The 18,495-nt window shown below is 38.4% G+C and overlaps 1 long non-coding RNA gene and 2 gene segments (V, D, J or C); 1 reads left to right on the top strand and 2 right to left on the bottom strand.

Moving 5' to 3' along the window:
- The window catches only part of LOC139033654 (T cell receptor delta variable 1-like), a 32,096-nt gene extending 22,776 nt beyond the window's left edge, over positions 1 to 9,320 (bottom strand). Inside the window, 1 exon segment of the V gene segment in view lies at positions 9,187 to 9,320. Coding sequence covers positions 9,187 to 9,235 — 49 coding nt within the window.
- Positions 1 to 18,495, top strand: part of LOC139033655 (uncharacterized) — a 43,570-nt gene that overhangs the window by 8,927 nt on the left and 16,148 nt on the right. Inside the window, exon 3 of one of the 2 annotated variants that reach the window (XR_011486175.1) lies at positions 4,072 to 4,158. The exons of the other annotated variant lie outside the window; for it this stretch is intronic. This is a non-coding gene — a long non-coding RNA (uncharacterized lncRNA). The remainder of the gene's footprint in view (positions 1 to 4,071; positions 4,159 to 18,495) is intronic. 2 annotated transcript variants of the gene reach the window in all.
- Positions 17,661 to 18,492, bottom strand: LOC139033652 (T cell receptor alpha variable 22-like). The segment is given in 2 exon segments: positions 17,661 to 18,161; positions 18,359 to 18,492. Coding segments are annotated over 2 exon segments (366 nt in total).

Genomic DNA, 18,495 nt, shown 5'->3' with positions numbered 1-18,495 from the left:
GGTCTCTGCTCCGCCAGGCTGCAACAAAGGAGCTCATATTTTTGAAGCACAGAGAAGAGTTTGTGGTCTCTGCATTGATGTGATCTCAGATACTATCAAAGAAAAACATCTTCACGGTTCAACACGAAACAATGATAACCATTCTCACTCCTCAATCTAATCCCATCTACTCCAGCTCTCTAAGGGGAATTTTTTTATTGTTTGTTAAATTTTGGTGTGTTTTCTTTTTTATTCATTTTTTTTGTTAACACATGTCTTCAGTATTTATTTACTAGAAATACTAAGTGCCTACTAAATGGTCATACTTGGGTCTCATTTAAGAAAGAGACAGAAATAACAATCTTCAGTTAACCCACTCCCAGTACTCAAGTACATTTACATAAAAGCTACTATAGAAAAATGTGTTTCTATATGATGCACCCAAGAAAATGATAATGGACTCACTTCTGGGCTCAGTCAGAGAGTAGTTCTGATGGAGGAGCTGCTTGAACTGGAACTTACACCACAACTAGATTTCTTAGTAAAGAATGGGGTAAGGGAATTCTGGCACTGATTAACTCAGTATGATTGGAGTTTGGGATGTATCTGGGTGAAAACATTATAAATTTATATTAGAGAAACTAATGTGGCCTTAATCTTAAAGGACAACATATATTATTTACAGAGATATTAACTTTCAAAATCATACTTTTCAAACAGACAAATACACACAGATACTATTTAGGAAGATAGATGGATACATACATACATACAGACAAGAATGATAGATGTAAATTACACCAAAGTTGGAGATAAAAATTTGATAGCTATTTAAAGGAGGCTTTCTGGCTCCTTGAAGAATCTGTGTATGTGGGACTAAAGTTAATCTTCTCTGAAGCAGTGTTGCCCCTCTGTGGCCAACAGAGATATTACTCTGAATGACTTTTTATCCAGCTTCTTAAAATGGGGAAAAGACAAGTTTCTTCAGTAAGTGGTGTTGACCATACTGAACAACTACAAGGATAAGACCAAAACTAGAACATTTTCTCACAACATATAAAAATATAAACTCAAAATGGATTAAATACTGAAATGTAAGACCTGAAACCTTAAAACTCATAAAAGAAAATATAGACAGTATGTTCACTGACATTCCTCTTTGCAATATTTTTTTCTGTCTCAAAGGCAAGGGCAACAAAAGCAAAAATAAATAAACGGGACCTAATCAAACTAAAATCTAATGCACAACAAAGAAACCATCAACAAAAATAAAAGGCAAACTACTGAATGGGAGTAGATATTTGCCATAAGGGGTTTATATCCAAAATACATAAAGACTTCATATACCTCAGTATCAAAAACACAGTCTCATTGAAAAATGGGCATAGGACCTGAGTAGCCATTTTTTCAAAGCGATAGCCAACAGATACATGAAAAGATGACCAAAGGCTCTAATATTCAGAAAAAGAGCAAATCTATGTCAAAATGAGGTGTCACCTCACATCTATCAGTATGGCTATCATCAAAAGAAAAAAAAATAACAAATGTGGTAAGGATGCAGAGGAAAGGAAAACCTAGTGCACTGCTGCTGGGTTGTAAATTGCTGCAGCTACTATGGAAAACATTATGGAGATTCCTCTCAAAACACTAAAAATAGAACTGCCATACAATCCAGCAATTCCACTCCTGGGTATTTATCCAAAGAAAATAAAACTCTTTAAAACTCTATCTGTACCCAAATGTTATAAGCAGCATTATTTATAATAACCAAGATCCAAAACCAAGCTAAGTATTCATTCATAGATGAATGGATAGAGAAAATACTGATCTTTCATCTAACTATCTATACACACACAGACACCCCCAACAATGGAACATTAATCACATATACAAAAAGAATGTAATTGTGCCAAATGGAACAACATGGATAGATATGGAGTGTATTATACTTAGTGAAATAAGTCAGACAGAGAAAGACAAATACTGTGTGTTTTTACTTATATGTGATATATAAAAGCGAAGCAAAACAAAAGAACAAATAAAACAAAAACAGAATCACAGGAACAAATGGCAGACTGCCAGGTATTTCCCCATAAAAGATGAGTTTATTGGAGATCACCAAAGGACTGCTGTTCTGGATCAGCAACCATGAGGAGCCACATGCAAGTCCCCACTGGACAAAGAAAGGAAATGCTTTTATAGGGAAAACATGGAAATTGGGAGGGTGACAGTAAACACAGTGCCCTTGACTTTGCATCAACTGCGTCCTGACTGGGGAAGAAGGGGCTTCTTTCATCTTCCTTTTGCCCTCTGTGATGTCCACAGGTTGGGAGAGCTCCCCCTCTTCTGCCAGCTCTATTTAATTGAGATCTCTCTGCATTAAATTTTTATACCTTAAAGGACAGAGTCAGAAAGATATTTGACTCCTTAAGAGGAGGGAGCCATGGTGGTGGAAGTAAGATGTTGGAGTGATTCAAGAAGGGGTCTTGAGCCATGAAATCCAAGTGGCTTCCAAGAGCTACAAAAGGAAAGAAACAGATTCTTCCTCAGAGAATCTGGAAGAAATGAACCCTGCCAAGACCTTGACTGTAGACAGCAAAACGGATTTTAGATTTCTTGCCTCCAGAACTGTAAGAAATATTTTGTAAGTGATCAAGTTCACACTAAACATTGAGCAAATATTTTTTGTTCACTTTGCTGCACTCATAGGATGTTATACCAGTGCTTGCCGTTGCCTGTTGGGATACATTATAGTGAGACAGACCTGAACATTCTTGAGACACCCAACCAAGCTGGATAATATCTTTACTGGAGAGAGTTCTCTCTTCTTCTAGTTGCTTTCAATGTTTACTGTTTTGGAGTCCGGCTTACTGTGGGAAATACTTATTTTAATTATGTCATCTTATCAGCTATTCTTTTAGTTACAAGTTAAAGATTCTAGTGTAGAAGGAAGTACAGATTGAGGAGGGAAAAGACCAAATCCCAAATCTATAGGGCTAAAAGGTGTTTGTGGTTATAACTATACCAATGTAGGTAAGAAATACTAAGTACTGCAAATGCCCTGTGGTGGCCTCATAATGTGACTGTGGCTGGAGGAAGGGCTAAGCCCTGAAAAGGGTTTGAGTACAGACTGCAGGTGCCTGGGGAACACTGTGCTGCCCAACACAAGTAATTGCCTGAGTCTGTGTTCTGCAAAGAGGAAATGTGCAGCAAGCTATGGCATTCTATAGGGACTATGGTGGCCTTTAATCTTCCATCCCGTTTTGTCCCTGAAGGATTGTAAGCCAGGTGGATGAGGTAGCCCCCGAAGTTCTTAAGATACCACTTCACACTCTGTGGGGAAGTGTGGAGTTGGCTCCCTCCTGGAGACTCAGGACTGGGAGACTCTGCTTCACATCCACCCCTCCCACACGTGGTGAGGAAAGAGAAACAGTCACTGATGAGGGTTACTGTAACTCCTACTAAACCTTGAAAGTGTCCCCCACCTCAATCCCCATAGATAATGAGAAGGATAGAAAGTCTGCAGGACTTGTCAGCTCCACTCCCTCCCTCAACAATAGAGCAGCGCCTCATTCCTTCAGGTGCCCCTGTGGGGCAGCTCCAACTCACAGGAAATCTGGGCAAACAAAGCCCCAGCACAGTGCCTGCTAGCCTCTTCATGATGCTTCCTCTTCTTGTTGGGACATTTTCACTGTAAGATACTTAACTAAATCCTGAGGGGGTAAGTATCATAAACCCTTGTGGAAATGTTCCTGTTTCTGCAGCCAGTCAGCTTACCCAGCAAGTCCTGCTCATGCCCTCACTTTGTGACAGGAAGTCCCACCCTCCCACCTTAACCAATTCAGAATGGACTAGAGAGGAGTGGAGGAGAGTGGCAAATAGGAAGGTCATTAGTTTAGGACTTGAGGAGCATTTTCTAAGAACTTTGCAAAAAAGGCTGACATGACTTGGAATTTGTGGAGGATTTTAGGGAAGAGAAAACAAAAATCAATTATCTAGTTGGCATGGGTGCAGGAGATTCTTGCAAAATGAAATATTATTTTCCAGGAGTCCTCAGGATCCTCTTTTTTTTTTTCCTTTGGCATCGCTTAGGCACTCACCTGTGTTTCTGAAGGGTGCTCTCGAATCAACCCAGTGTTCATAGCAGTCTTGGATGGAACATTTTGCAGTATTAAACAGGTTTACTTTTTAATTATATATATTTATTTTAGACTGAACCTAATAAAGAGTCTTATTATTTTTTGTCTTTTGATGAGCACTGAAAGTAGAATTGTAAATAGTTTTATTTTTATTAAAACTAATAGCTTTATTTTTATTTTTGTTAAAACTGATTCATGTCAAAGTATGGCAAAAACCACTAAAATATTATAAAATAATTGCCCTCCAAATAAAATAAGTAAATTAATTTTAAAACATATAATTTAAAAATAAATTTTAAATAAATTTGAGGTTTAAATACATTTTATTCTATCATTTTTTTAATTAGAGGATAATTGCTTTACACTATTATGTCCGTTTCTGCCTTACAACAACATGAATCAGTCAATATTGTATATGTATCTCCTCCCTCTTGAGCCTCCCTCTAATGATCTAGTTCCTCACAGAGCACCAGTATGGGTATTTATATTGCAGGTTCCCACTAGTTATCTATTTTATACTAAATATATTTTAACTGTTGATTATTGTGTTTGTATTCTGCTTTTTACCTCTAGTAGGTTATTTTAAAAGACGTGTTTAAAAGCATACGGAAATCAACTCTGTGCTTTTTTCTCAGACTCTATGAATAATAATGGTTCTGTGTATATAGATTTCAAGGTAAAAAGGATGGAAAATGAGGACCTGTTTATTTTCACTGAGGTAAAATTGAAATTATGTGTAGGCACGGGGATCAGATGGACAGTTCGAGATTATTGCAAATGTTTACTAAAGGAACTGTAGAGAAATAGCATATAAAAATAAAGCTGATTCAGTTCAGTTCAGTTCAGTCGCTCAGTGGTGTCTGACTCTTTGCGACCCCATGAATCGCAGCATGCCAGGCCTCCCTGTCCATCACCAACTCCCAGAGTTTACTCAAACTCATGTCCATCGAGTCGGTGATGCCATCCAGCCATCTCATCCTCTGTCGTCCCCTTCTCCTGCCCCCAATCCCTCCCAGCATCAGGGTCTTTTCCAATGAGTCAACTCTTCGCATGAGGTGGCCAAAGTATTGGAGTTTCAGCTTCAGCATCAGTCCTTCCAATGAATACCCAGGACAGTGGGTGATCTCCTTTAGGATGGGCTGGTTGGCTCTCCTTGCAGTCCAAGGGATTCTCAAGACTCTCAAGACTCTTCTCCAACGCCAGAGTTCAAAAACATCAATTTTTCGGTGCTCAGCTTTCCTCACAGTCCAACTCTCACATCCATACATGACCACTGGAAAAACCATAACGTTGACCTTAGGAATCAATAATTATTATTATGCACACAGTGGGCATTAGAGAAGTTAAATTAGAAGAAAGAAAAGAGGAGAGGAGCAACCTGAATGGGTCACTTGGAACTTTGCCAAAGCAATGTGTTTAACCTAGAATTCCTGTTATAGGCCACTGCTAGATAAAGAAAGCTTTTTTTACCTTCTTACTCTATTGTCTAGACATACAAGAAGAGATAAGGAAGTTCACTACAGGTAGGTATAGTTGCTCCTCCACTTCAGGGGGCCCCTTAGAGCCAGTGATGGTGCTGTCAGGCAGGTCACTAACTGGTCTCCAGTTCCTCCTGCAGCATCAGTGCTGAATCAGTGAGACCAGGACAGACCTACCTATAATGAGACAGTGTCTCTATTCATATTTCAACCAGAACTCTGTTTGTTCTATAGACACAGGAGCATGGAATATGATGTTACTGATTCCATATGAAGAGCATTCCCAACAGGAGAAGGTTAGTGGAGAACATGGTTATGCAGGAAGGAAGTTGAGATCCATTTTGTGGAAGATCTCCCCTGAGGAGCAGGAAGGAATGTGCCAGAGGGTGCTGAGTCTTTATTAAGGGAAATCTGAGATTCAAAGGACCCCAATATAAGCAAGTTCTAGTGACTATCAGGAAGAAATGCGTCCTTGGCAATTACTGCCGCTGGTGCTGAGGCTATTCAAATGTACACCTCAGTGAGCTGTGAGGTACAGAAGCTCATAGGAGTGAAATGGAGCTTTTATTAGAGGTGAAATTTAAAGTTTCTGCAACATCACCTGGAGGTCAACAACTGGAACAAATTCTTTCTTGAGTATTTTGTGCTGTTTCCTCCCTGTTCTTACCAGGGTTGAATTTCTTCCCACTGTAATCTGATAAGAGTGTTTTCAGGCTTTCCCATATTAAATTGTTGTTGTTGTTCAGTCACTAAGTTCTGTCCAACTCTTTGTGACCTCATGGACTGCAGCATGCCAGGCTTCTCTGTCTTTCACTATCTCCCAGAATTTGCTCAAACTCATGTCTCTTGGTAGCTCAATTGGTAAAGGATCCACCTGCAATACAGGAGATCCCATATGGATTCCTGGGTCGGGAAGATCCACTGGAGAAGGGATAGGCTACCCACTCCAGTATTCTTGGGCTTTCCTGGTGGCTCAGCTGGTAAAGAATCCACCTGCAATGTGGGAGACCTGGGTTCAATCCCTGGGTTGGGAAGATCCCCTGGAGAAGGGAAAGGCTAATTACTTCAGTATTCTGGCCTGGAAAATTCTGGTTTCCAAAGACTTGGACACAGCTGAGTGACTTTCACTCATGTATTCATTGAGTCGATGATGCCATCCAACTATATCATCCTCTGTCACCATCTTCTCCTGCCCTTGATTTTCCCTAGATCAAGGTTTTGATTTTTCCGAGACCATGATGTCATTTGCAGAAATAAGAACAATAATACTTTTGAAAATTTGTTTTTCAATTTGATATGTTTATGTATTACAGTAACCAATTTTAACTCCCTTCTCCTATTTGACTACATAAAGTAACATAAGAGATGCTAATATAAGTCAATGTTATATGCTGTTGTATCTCAGTAGTGAAGATACAGGATTCAATGAGAGGGTATGTCTTAGGTAGAAAAGAAAATAACATCACCCACTAAGGGATAAATGAACTTGCTATAATCTTCACAGGATATGTTTACAATGTTTTGAGTTGAATCAGGAATTATTGCATCATATTAGCAAGAACTGTGGTGCTGGAGAAGACTCTTGAGAGTCCCTTGGATTGCAAAGAGATCAAACCAGTCAATCCTAAAGGAAATCAACCCCGAATATTCATTGGAAGGACTGATACTGAAGCTGAAACTTCAATACTTTGGCCACTTGGTGAGAAAAGCCAACTCATTGGAAAAGACCCTGATGCTAGGAAAGACTGAAGGCAAAAGAAGAAGACAGCAGCAGAGGTTGAGGTGGTTGGATGGTATTACCAACTCAGTGGACATGAATTTGAGCAAACTCCAGAAGATAGTGGGAGATAGAGGATCCTGCAGTCCATGGGATCACAAAGAGTCAGACATGACTTAGTGACTGAACAGCAACAAAATTAGCAAGAAGCATAGTTTTGCTATGGTCTTTATTCAAAAGCTGTTAAAGAGTACAGATGGATGCCCAGTTAACAAAGAAGATAGTATAGCAGCTTTGATCTGTCTTAACTAACCAGAAACATCTTTCCCAGAATGTGCTTCCCGTATTTTTCTGGGTTAGGGCTGGCCACAAAAGAAATTTGTGCGACATTTGAAAGGTCATTGTGATGAAGCAGCCACAGTTTTATGTTTTGGGGGTTGGTGCAGGGCTCCAGGGACTATGGTTACTTACTCATGTTGCTGCTGATCTGATAGCTCATCTTATCATTGATTCACAACCCTTCCACTTCCCACCAAACCTCCTCCTCATCTTCTCTTTGTCTTGGACCAAGTAGGTATGTTAGCATGATGCCAAGTGACACCGACATCTCCTAAGGTCACTCACTACTGTGGAACTGAAGGAGGTGAGACATAGACAAGTTTTAGTGTGTCTTGTGGGTTCCATTATCCTCATGGTTCTGGTATGTCCTTATGAGTCACAGTTTGTCCATGCTTTTGTCTATACCCAACTTTGTTCTACAAATACTACTCTAGCTGATTAACAATGAATTCAGTCTCAGCACCACACACAAATATAGCAACTTTGTATACACTCTTCCACCAGATCTAGCAATTGCCTGAGTTCTAATCTTTGTAACCAACTTCTTATTCAACACCACTGGTGATCTGCTTCTCTGATTGTAACTTAAGTGATAAAAGTCTAAGAATACAGGACTAAGGAAATAATTTTCATGATGATTCCAGATAACTAGACCCAGGTTTGTGATGTGAGTGTAGTTTAGTGAAACTGTCACTTTACGTTATTACAGAGAAAGTTTACAACTTTAGACAAAGTTATACATGCTCTGCATGATTGATTTAAAGTCAGGAATTCAAGAGAAGAATATTAGTAGAAAGTCACTCAGGACACCTGCTTCCAAATTACATAGAAGAAGCTTTTATTTAGAATCAAATCTTCTGATCCAGATCACAGATTAAGGAACCACAGGACTACTATTTCTTGTCTGGGGTCTGCAGCTGTGCATTTCAACCTGGGTCCCACAGCAGGGAGGCTCTCTCTTACTAAGCTCTGGGGTTTTTGTTCAGCTTTTCCTATTATTTCAAGCACTGTGAGTTCCCAGAGAGCACAGAAGTATTCTCCACAATGTTCCAGCTTTAAGGATGAAATGGTGAGGCTGATGAATTTATGTGCTTTCTGGAAGTTTACAGAGTAGCGGCCGTCCCTTTCATCCCCATATTCTGAATACTGATGAAGGAGGTAAGTCATCTCTCCACTGGGAAGCTGCTTGTACCAAAATATCCTGTAGGTGTACACGTTCCAACTTGTTTCATACTGACAGTTCAGGGTGACTACATTCTGCACTTGACTGATTATGTCTGGCTGATATTGAGCAACTTTCTGGGCCACACTAGATACTGTGGAAAAAAGAAGAAAACAGAGTTGAAACACCAAACAAAATAATGTAGAAATTCAACTAATTTTGGACCCAAATGTTTACAAATCATACTGAAATCATGGGATTCCTGCTTTTCTCCAGTCCCCCTTTCCTCCCCAAGTCCCTGTGAAGCACCACGTGCCTGTGTGCAGTCCTTTCACCCTGAACACTCACACCCGTGTTTGAACACATCCCTACCAGAGAAGGTGAAGGCCAGGAACACCCAGAGCAGACTGGAGAGAGGCATGAGGCATGGATTCCCCTACACAAATGTGCTCAGTTCTGCCTCAGGCTAAGATTTCCGTGTCGTTAAGTGCCTGGCAGCTCATACACATAGTGCCTGGTTCCTGAGTGACTCCTCCCAAACAGGAAGTAGGGTGTCATGTTCATCGACCACGTGGTCTGTGTACAGACAAAGTCTGGCTCACCACACACCTTTATTTTGTCTACTTTCCTTTCCCTGGTTTTTATGTTTGGCAGATTCTGAAAAGGGGCACCAAGAAAGCAATTAATATTAAAGCTTTTAACTGAGGGAAACTGAAGATTAAAGAAGTTGACATACATTTTAAAAAATTTATTTATTTTAATTGGAGGCTAATTACTTTACAATATTGTAGTGGTTTTTGCCATACATTGACATGAATCAGCCATAGGTGTACATGTGTTCCCCATCCTGAACCCCCCTCCCACCTCCCTCCCCATCCCATCCCCCAGGGTTATCCACCAGCCCTGAGCACCCTGTCTCATTCATCGAACCTGGACTGGAGATCTCTTTCACATATGATAATATACATGTTTCAATGTTATTCTCTCAAATCATCCCACCCTCACCTTCTCCCACAGAGTCCAAAAGATTGTTCTATACATCTGTGTCTCTTTTGCTGTCTCACATATAGGGTCATTGTTACCATCTTTCTAAATTTTCCATATATATGCATTAATATACTGTATTGGTGTTTTTCTTTCTGACTTACTTCACTCTGTATAATAGGCTCCAATTTCATCCACCTCATTAGAGCTGATTCAAATGCATTCTTTTTAATGGCTGAGTAATATTCCATTGTGTATACATACCACAGCTTTCTTATCCATTTGACTACTGATGGGCATCTAGGTTGCTTCCATGTCCTGGCTATTATAAACAGAGCTGGGAGGAACATTGGGGTACATGTGTCTCTTTCAGATCTGGTTTCCTCATCGTGTATGCCCAACAGTGGGGTTGCTGGGTCACATGGCAGTTCTATTTCCAGTTTTTTAAGGAATCTCACACTGTTCTCCATAGTGGCTGCACTAATTTGCATTCCCACCAACAGTGTAAGAGGGTTCCCTTTTCTCCACACCCTCTCCAGTATTTATTGTTTGTAGACTTTTTGATAGCAGCCATTCTGACTGACGTGAGATGGTACCTCATTGTGATTTTGATTTGCATTTCTCTGATAATGAGTCATGTTGAGCATCTTTTCATGTTTGTTAGCCATCTGTATGTCTCCATTGGAGAAATGTCTGTTTAGTTATTTGGCCCATTTTTTGATTGAGTCATTTATTTTTCTGGAGTTGAGCTGCAGGTGCTGCTTGCATATTTTTGAGATTAATTGTTTGTCAGTTCCCTCATTTGCTATTATTTTCTCCCATTCTGAAGGCTGTCTTTTCACCTTGCTTATAGTTTCCTTCATTGTGCCAAAGCTTTTAAATTTAATTAGGTTCCATTTGTTTATTTTTGCCCTTATTTCCATTACTCTGGGAGGTGGGTCATAGAGGATCCTACTGTGATTTATGTCAGAGAATGTTTTGCCTGTGTTTTCCTGTAGGAGTTTTATAGTTTCTGGTCTTACATTTAGATCTTTAATCTATATTGAGTTTATTTTTGTGTATGGTGTTAGAAAGTGTTCTAGTTTCTTTCTTTTACAAGTGGTTGACCAGTTTTCCCCAGCACCACTTGTTGAAGAGATTGTCTTTTCTCCATTGTATATTCTTGTCTCCTTTATCAAAGATAAGTTGCCCACAGGTGCATTGATTTATCTCTGGGCTTTCTATTTTGTTCCATTGATCTATGTTTCTGTCTTTGTGCCAGTACCATACTGTCCTGATGACTGTAGCTTTGTAATATAGCCTGAAGTCAGGCAGGTTGATTCCTCCAGTTCCATTCTTTTTTCTCAAGATTGCTTTGGCTATTCAAGGTTTTTTGTATTTCTGTACAAATTGTGAAATTATTTGTTCTAGTTCTCTGAAAAGTACCATTGGTAGCTTGATAGGGATTGCATTGAATCTATAGATTGCTTTGGGTAGTATACTCATTTTCACTATATTGATTCTTCTGATCCACGAACATGGTATATTTCTATATCTATTTGACTCATCTTTGATTTCCTTCACCAGTGTTTTATAGTTTTCTATATATAGGTCTTTTGTTTCTTTAGGTAGATTTATTCCTAAGTATTTTATTCTTTTTGCTGCAATGGTGAATGGAATTGTTTCCTTAATTTCTCTTTTTGTTTTCTCATTGTTAGTGTATAGGAATGCAAGGAATTTCTGTGTATTAATTTTATATTCTGCAACTTTATTCATTGATTAGTTCTAGAAATTTTCTGGTAGAGTCTTTAGGGTTTTCTATGTAGAGGATCATGTCATCTGCAAACAGTGAGAGTTTTACTTCTTTTCCAATCTGGATTCCTTTTACTTCTTTTTCTTCTCTGATTGCTATAGCTAAAACTTCCAAAACTATGTTGAATAGTAGTGGTGAGAGTGGGCACCCTTGTCTTGCTCCTGACTTTAGGGAAAACGTTTTCAATTTTTAACCATTGGGGATAGTGTTTGCTGTGGGTTTGTCATATGTGGCTTTTATTATATTGAGATATGTTCCTTCTATTCCTTCTACTACCTCTTTCTGGAGGGTTTTTTTAATCATAAATGGATGCTGAATTTTGTCAAAGGCTTTCTCTGCATCTATTGAGATAATCATATGGCTTTTATCTTTCAGTTTGTTAATGTGGTGTATCACATTGATTGATTTATGGATATTAAAGAATCCTTGCATCCCTGGGGTAAAGCCCACTTGGTCATGATGTATGATCTTTTTAATACGTTGTTGGATTCTGTTTGCTAGAATTTTGATAAGGATTTTTGCATCTATGTTTATCAGTGATATTGGCCTGTAGTTTTCTTTTTTTGTGGCATCTTTGTCTGGTTTTGGTATTAGGGTGATGGTGGCCTTATAGAATGAGTTTGGAAGTTTACCTTCTTTTGCAAATTTCTGGAAGAGTTTGAGTAGGATAGGTGTTAGCTCTTTAAATTTTTAGTAGAATTCAACTGTGAAGCCAAATTTAACATACATTGATTCAGTAAAATAATTTTGTCATCCTCTTTAAGATATAATTTAGGGTAGCCTAAGAAATATTCTTGTAATCTGCTGATTTGTCATTCATTTAGCCTATACTTACTTTTCTCTATCCAGAATCTAGTGACTCTTTTAAAAGAATCACAGATATTAGGACTTCTGGGTGAATAGCAATCTTATACAAAAGAATTAATGTGCCTCTCTCTCTCTCTCTCTTTTTTTTTAACTGTGTTCCAGGGCTCCACTTAGATTTTTCAATAAATAAAATCACTTCAACATAAAATGACTTTGAAAAATCAGCCCATCTGAATTTCAGAGTCTATTCAGTGGTGTATATTTAAATGAAATTATAATTGGAATAAAATATTATTCTTTTTAAATTTTATATTGAATCTTATGTATTAAACATCGAGGGCAACCAGGCTATTCAATCCTGTTACCTCTAAATGTAGAATTGTCCTAGAGTCGTTCTCATGTCACATTTTCTGTCTCATTGGTGCAGAGTGTTCAGTTTCACTTGTCAGTTGCTCGTTATTATTTCTCTTTATAAAATAAAGATAAACATGCCAGATCTTTCTCTGGTGTAATGCTATAATGCACTCCTACAAAACTTAATATTTACAGACTGTAGACACTTAGTACCTGTCAACCCCACAGAAGTTGGTGACTGAAGTTCTCTGCACTGTTTCATGTTCATGTGGAATGTAGCTGTCAATCTTCCACTTGCTTTCATTGCTGTAATAGATGAATTAATATAAAAGAACCAAAGGCAAATAGACAACTAGAAAAGAAAATACAGACAAGGTCTACAGTAGTGCCAGTTCATGGAATTTAAGATCAAAATAACTCACGAATGACTGAAGCAGGGAGGATAGGTTGTATTTATCTGAGACATCTACACTTCTTTCTCATTTCACTTCTGAGTGCTGACAGGCAACGAATGCCTGGGCTTGAAATTATTTGTAACTAAGCAGAGGAGATCAGATCATGAATGACCACAGAAGCTTGCAAAGCAGCATGATATTATAAAATATAGATATATACTAATATGATAATTACACATATTAGAGAAATTTATATTGATAAAATTTTATCAAAACACCGTAACCTTATACATCAGTTTTTGTATACATTCTTTGGTTTTGATGCATTAGTCCATGACATTTTATCACATGTATTGGTTCTTGTACCACCACTAAAATCATTACACAAAATTGTTTTGTCTCTTAAAGAAATTCCCTCTGCGTAATCTCCCCATACCTGCAGTTCTTTCTAACCCTGACCACTGATCTCTTTTTTATCTCTAATTTTGTTTTTTGAGAATGTTGTATAAGTAGAATCACAGTATGTATGCAATCATAATAATCAAATAAGTGTAATCATACACCATGTAGCATCTGAGATTGACTATTTCTTCATTCAACATAACATCCTGAGATGTTACAGCCATTTAGGCTATTGCTTATAGTTGCTAAGTCATGTCCCACTCTTTTGCAACCTCACTAACTGTAGACTTCTAGGCTCCTCTGTCCTTGGAATTTTCCAGGGAAGAATACTAGAGTGGGTTGCCATTTTCTTCTCCAGGGGATCTTCCCCACCCAGGAATCAAACCCCTGCCTCCTGCATTGCAGGCAGATTCTTACCACCGAGCCACCTTGGAAGCCTCATCCAAGCTATTGCATGTACCAATAGTCTGTTTCTTTTAGTCACTACAAACTGTCACCAACTTATGATGTCTTGACTTTGGATTTTTGACTTTACAGTGGTAAGAAAGTGATGCATATTCAGTAGAAACCACACTTTGAATTTTTAAATTTGGTCTTTGCCCATGCTAGCAACATTTGCTATATATTCTTTGGTGATCTGGGCAGCAGCAGTAAGCTGAGCTCCTGGCCAGCCCTGAGATCATGAGGGTAAAAAACCGACACACTTACCTTCATTCTGTAATCATACAGCTATTCTATTTTCCACTTTCAGTACAGTGCTCAATAAATTACATGAGATTTTCAACATGTTAGTATAAAATAGACTTTGCATTAGATGACTTCTCCCACCTAAAGACAAAGTAAGTAGGCTAAAGTAAAAAAAAAAAAAAAGTAAGTAGGCTCAAGTAAGTGTTGAGCACCTTTAATGTAGGCTGGACTGGGTATACTAAATGCATTTTTGTTATTTTTCAACTGAAAATAGTTTGTTGAGACACAACTCTATTATAAGTTGAAAAATATCTATAAATAATATGTCATTGTACAGATGTATTATGGTGGATTTATTTATCTATTCACCCAATGAAGAATGCTTGACTGGTTTCCAGCTACTGGTGATCATAAATATAGCTGCTATGCATATTCATATATAGATTTTTGTATAAGATTTTCATTTCTCAAGCGTAAATACTCAGGAGTGTGCAGAGTTGTAAGGTAAGTGAATATTTAAATTTATGTGAAACTGCTGAACTTTTTTCCAGATGACTGGACCATTCACCCACCAGCAATATATAAGTGCTCCAATTTCTCTGCATCTTTGCCAGAACTTGATATTGTCATTGTTTTTAATTTTAGTCTTTATGGTAGATGTGAAGTAGTATCTCTTTGTGCCTTAATTTGCATTTCCCTAATGACTAATAATGTTGACCATCTTTTTTTCTCTTTATTTGTTAAATGATGTAAGTATACATTAGACTTAGAAAACACAGCACAAAATACAGTTCCACTATATATTGCAACTATTTTTAAGTAAACAAATTAAAATTTTTGGTTGGAGTTTCAATGGCAAACTCTCAAAAATTAATAGAATGAATATACAGAAAAGTAGGAGGTACAGTTGACCTGAAAAGCACTATGAATTAAGATTTATACAATTTTCACACAATAGTAGGATGCAAATTCTATTCAAGTTCCCATAGACTATAAACTAGGAGACACTGGAACATATCCAGGGACATAAAACAAGGTGCAAAAATTTCATGGTCTAAAGATATTGAAATCATACAGTATGTTTTCTAATCACCATGGAATTATGTTAGAAATCAGTATCAAAAGATATTTGAAAATAACCCACATATTTTTCAGTGCAATGTGACATTTAATAAAAGAGATATTTGACCTAGCCTGACCATCTTTTTATATGCTTCTTTCCTTACCACATAGCTCTCTGGTGAAGTGTCTGTGTAAATCTATCATCCAGTTTTCAACTGGATTGTTTTCTTTCCGCTGAGTCTAGAGAGTTCATTGTATTCTGAACACAATCTTTTGATAAGAATGTATTTCCTGTCATTTCTGTGGTTTGTCTTTTTCCTTCTCTTAACAGTGTCTTTCACAGAGCAAACAGTGTCTTTCACAGAGCGAATCCTTAATTTTGATGAAATCTAAGTTTGTTTATGGATCATGCTTTTGGTGTCATGTCAAAATTCCTTTTGTTCAACCCTAGGTCATGAAGATACTCTCTTATGTTTTTCCTAAAAGATTTGGTAATTTTACATTTTACACTTGGATGTATGGTTCATTTTGAGGCTGTACCCTCATTTTTGTATAACGTGTGATATTTAGGCCAAGTTTTAATTATTTCCCAAGAATATCCAATTGTCCCAACATCATTTGCTCATAAGACTGTGTTACATCCATTGAATTGTCTTTGCACTTTGTCAAAAAAATAAATCTTCCCTACTTGTGTAAATCTACTTCTATACACTTACTCAGTGACATAAACTTGTTAATTATATTCTTTTATTACCCTTTTAACATTATAGAACTTGTAGAATAATTTTCTTTTTAGTTACTTATATTTATAATTTGTGTTTTTTTCTTTTTTCCTTTGATAATTCTACCTAGAAGTATTTCAATCTTATTGACCATTTTAACAAAATTAACTTTGTATTTCCTGGCTATCCCTATAGCTTTCTTTGTATTTCACCAATCCAAGCAGTTTGATTATTTACTTCTTACAGTTTATGTTGGGTTTAATTCACTTTTCTATCATCTTTCGCTGAAAGCCTAGATGATAGTTTTTCAACCTTTTTTCTTTAGTTAAATAAGCATTTCAAAAGATAAATTTCCCTTTATGTATTATTTTAGCTGCATCTCATACATATTTATATAATGTGCTCTCAAAAAACTTACTTTCAAAATATTTTCTAAAGTCAGAGTAATTGTTTTTTTAACCTATAGTTATTTTTAAGTTAGTGCATATATTCCAAATTTGAGAGTTTCTACAATCTCTTTGTACTAGATATTCTGTATCATTTCCATTTTGGTTGAAGAATAAATTCTATATAATTTCAGTTTTCTTAAATATTTTAAGATTTTTAAGACCAAACAGATTGTGTGTGTGTGTGCATGTGTATTTCATCTACACAGCAGGCTGTGGCTGCAGCTGAGCTGCAGGTTTGGGTACAGGCAGCAAGTGCCCAGATGTAGGTGGCTGAGTCTCCAGGCTGGGAAGTTGCAATGTACAATGAGAGCTGTTTGGCACTGTTATTGAGGGAAACTGTGAAACTTCCATCTTCCATTTCATTGATAGCTGAACTTAACGGCTATCAAGAATGCAGGGCCTTTACCAGAATATTGCCAGTACCACAGGAGATAGTCAAACGCACCCTTCTCATAACTTCAGTTCAGAATTGAAATCTCTCCTTCCTGGACTGTCAAAGATTGAGGGCTCTGTTTCACCTGCTCTTGATCACTTTTTTCCTTCTGTTGTCCACTCACCCCTACTTAAAGAGATAAAAATCCTTAGATCCACAGACACCTATTTCTTTCTTAGAGTTTCTATCTGTATGAGCTTGTTTGTAATCCACTTTTCTCAGTCCACCTAATTGATGAGATATCCTAGATGTTCTCCTCACAAGTCATAGCCTAGTTGAAGCCACAGAATCAAAATGATGCTCCCAGTATCTTTTCATTGTTCCTGGCATCAGTGCTCAGTGACAACTCAAGTTCCTCTTCTGCTCTTCTCAGCCAGCTAGAACTCTAAGTTCATATCTGCTTTAATTCTTTCAGTAGGCCCCACCCTCTCACAAACTGGATAATATCTTTATTGGAGTGATTTCATTTAATTCCTTTCACTTTTTAACATTTTTGAGTTCAGCATGTGTACTTAGTCACTCAATCAGCCCAACTCTTTGAGACCCCATGGACTGGAGCCCACCAGGCTCCTCTGTCCATGAGATTTCCCAGTGTTTCCCAAGAACACTGGAGTGGATTACCATTTCCTCCTGCAGAGGATCTTGCCAACTCAGGGATCAAACCCATCTCTTCTGCATCTCCTCCATTGGTTGGCAAATTCTTTACCACTGAGCCACCTGGGAAGCTGTGGTTGAATATCTATTTTAATTCTTAGAAGTTTCCAATGCAGAAGGAGATACATGTTGAGAAGGAAAGATAAAGACCAAAGTCCATAATCTGTAGGGCCAAAAAGTATCTGTGGTTAAAACTGTCCTGATGTAGGTGAGTAACATGAAGCACTGCAAATGCCCTGTGGGGCCTCACGGTGTGACTGAGGCTGGAGGAGGGGCTGAGCCCCGGGAGGGTTCATGTAGAGGCTGCAGGTGCCTGGGGAGCACCGTGCTGCGCAGCACAGAAGTAAGTGCCCGAGTCTGTGGTCCGCGAAGAAGAAATGTGCAGTGAGCTGCGGCGTTCTGTAGGGACTGTCGTGGCCTTTAATCTTCCTTCCTGCTTTGTCCCTGAAGGAATGTAAAACAGGTGGATGAGGCGGCCCCCAGGGCTCTGAAGGTACCAATTCACACTCTGTGGGAAAGTGGAAAAATTACACCGAAGCATGCAGCTGGCTCCCTCCTGGAGACTCAGGGCTGGGGGACTCTGCGCCACATCGGCCCCTTGCACACCTGATGAGGAAAGAGAAACAGTTACAGGAGAGGGTCACTGTAACTCCTACTAAACCCTGAAAGTGCCCCCCCACCCCATCCTCAGAGACGATGATAAGGATAGAAAGTCTGCAGGACTTGTCAGCTCCTCTCCCTCCCTCAACAATAGAGCAGCGCCTCATTCCTTCAGGTTTCTCTGTGGGGCAGCCCCAACTCACAGCAAACCTGGGCAAACAGAAGCCCCAGCACAGTGCCTGCTAGCCTCTTCATGATGCTTTCTCTTCTTGTTGGGACATTTTCACTGCAAGACACTTAACTAAAGCCTGAGGGAGTGAGTATCATAAGTCGTTCCTGC

This window comes from Odocoileus virginianus, unplaced genomic scaffold, assembly GCF_023699985.2.
Source record: "Odocoileus virginianus isolate 20LAN1187 ecotype Illinois unplaced genomic scaffold, Ovbor_1.2 Unplaced_Scaffold_27, whole genome shotgun sequence".
In the NCBI taxonomy this organism is placed as follows: domain Eukaryota; kingdom Metazoa; phylum Chordata; class Mammalia; order Artiodactyla; family Cervidae; genus Odocoileus; species Odocoileus virginianus.
The sequence above is the reverse complement of the archived record's forward strand: the minus strand, read 5'-3'. Positions and strand labels throughout refer to the sequence as shown.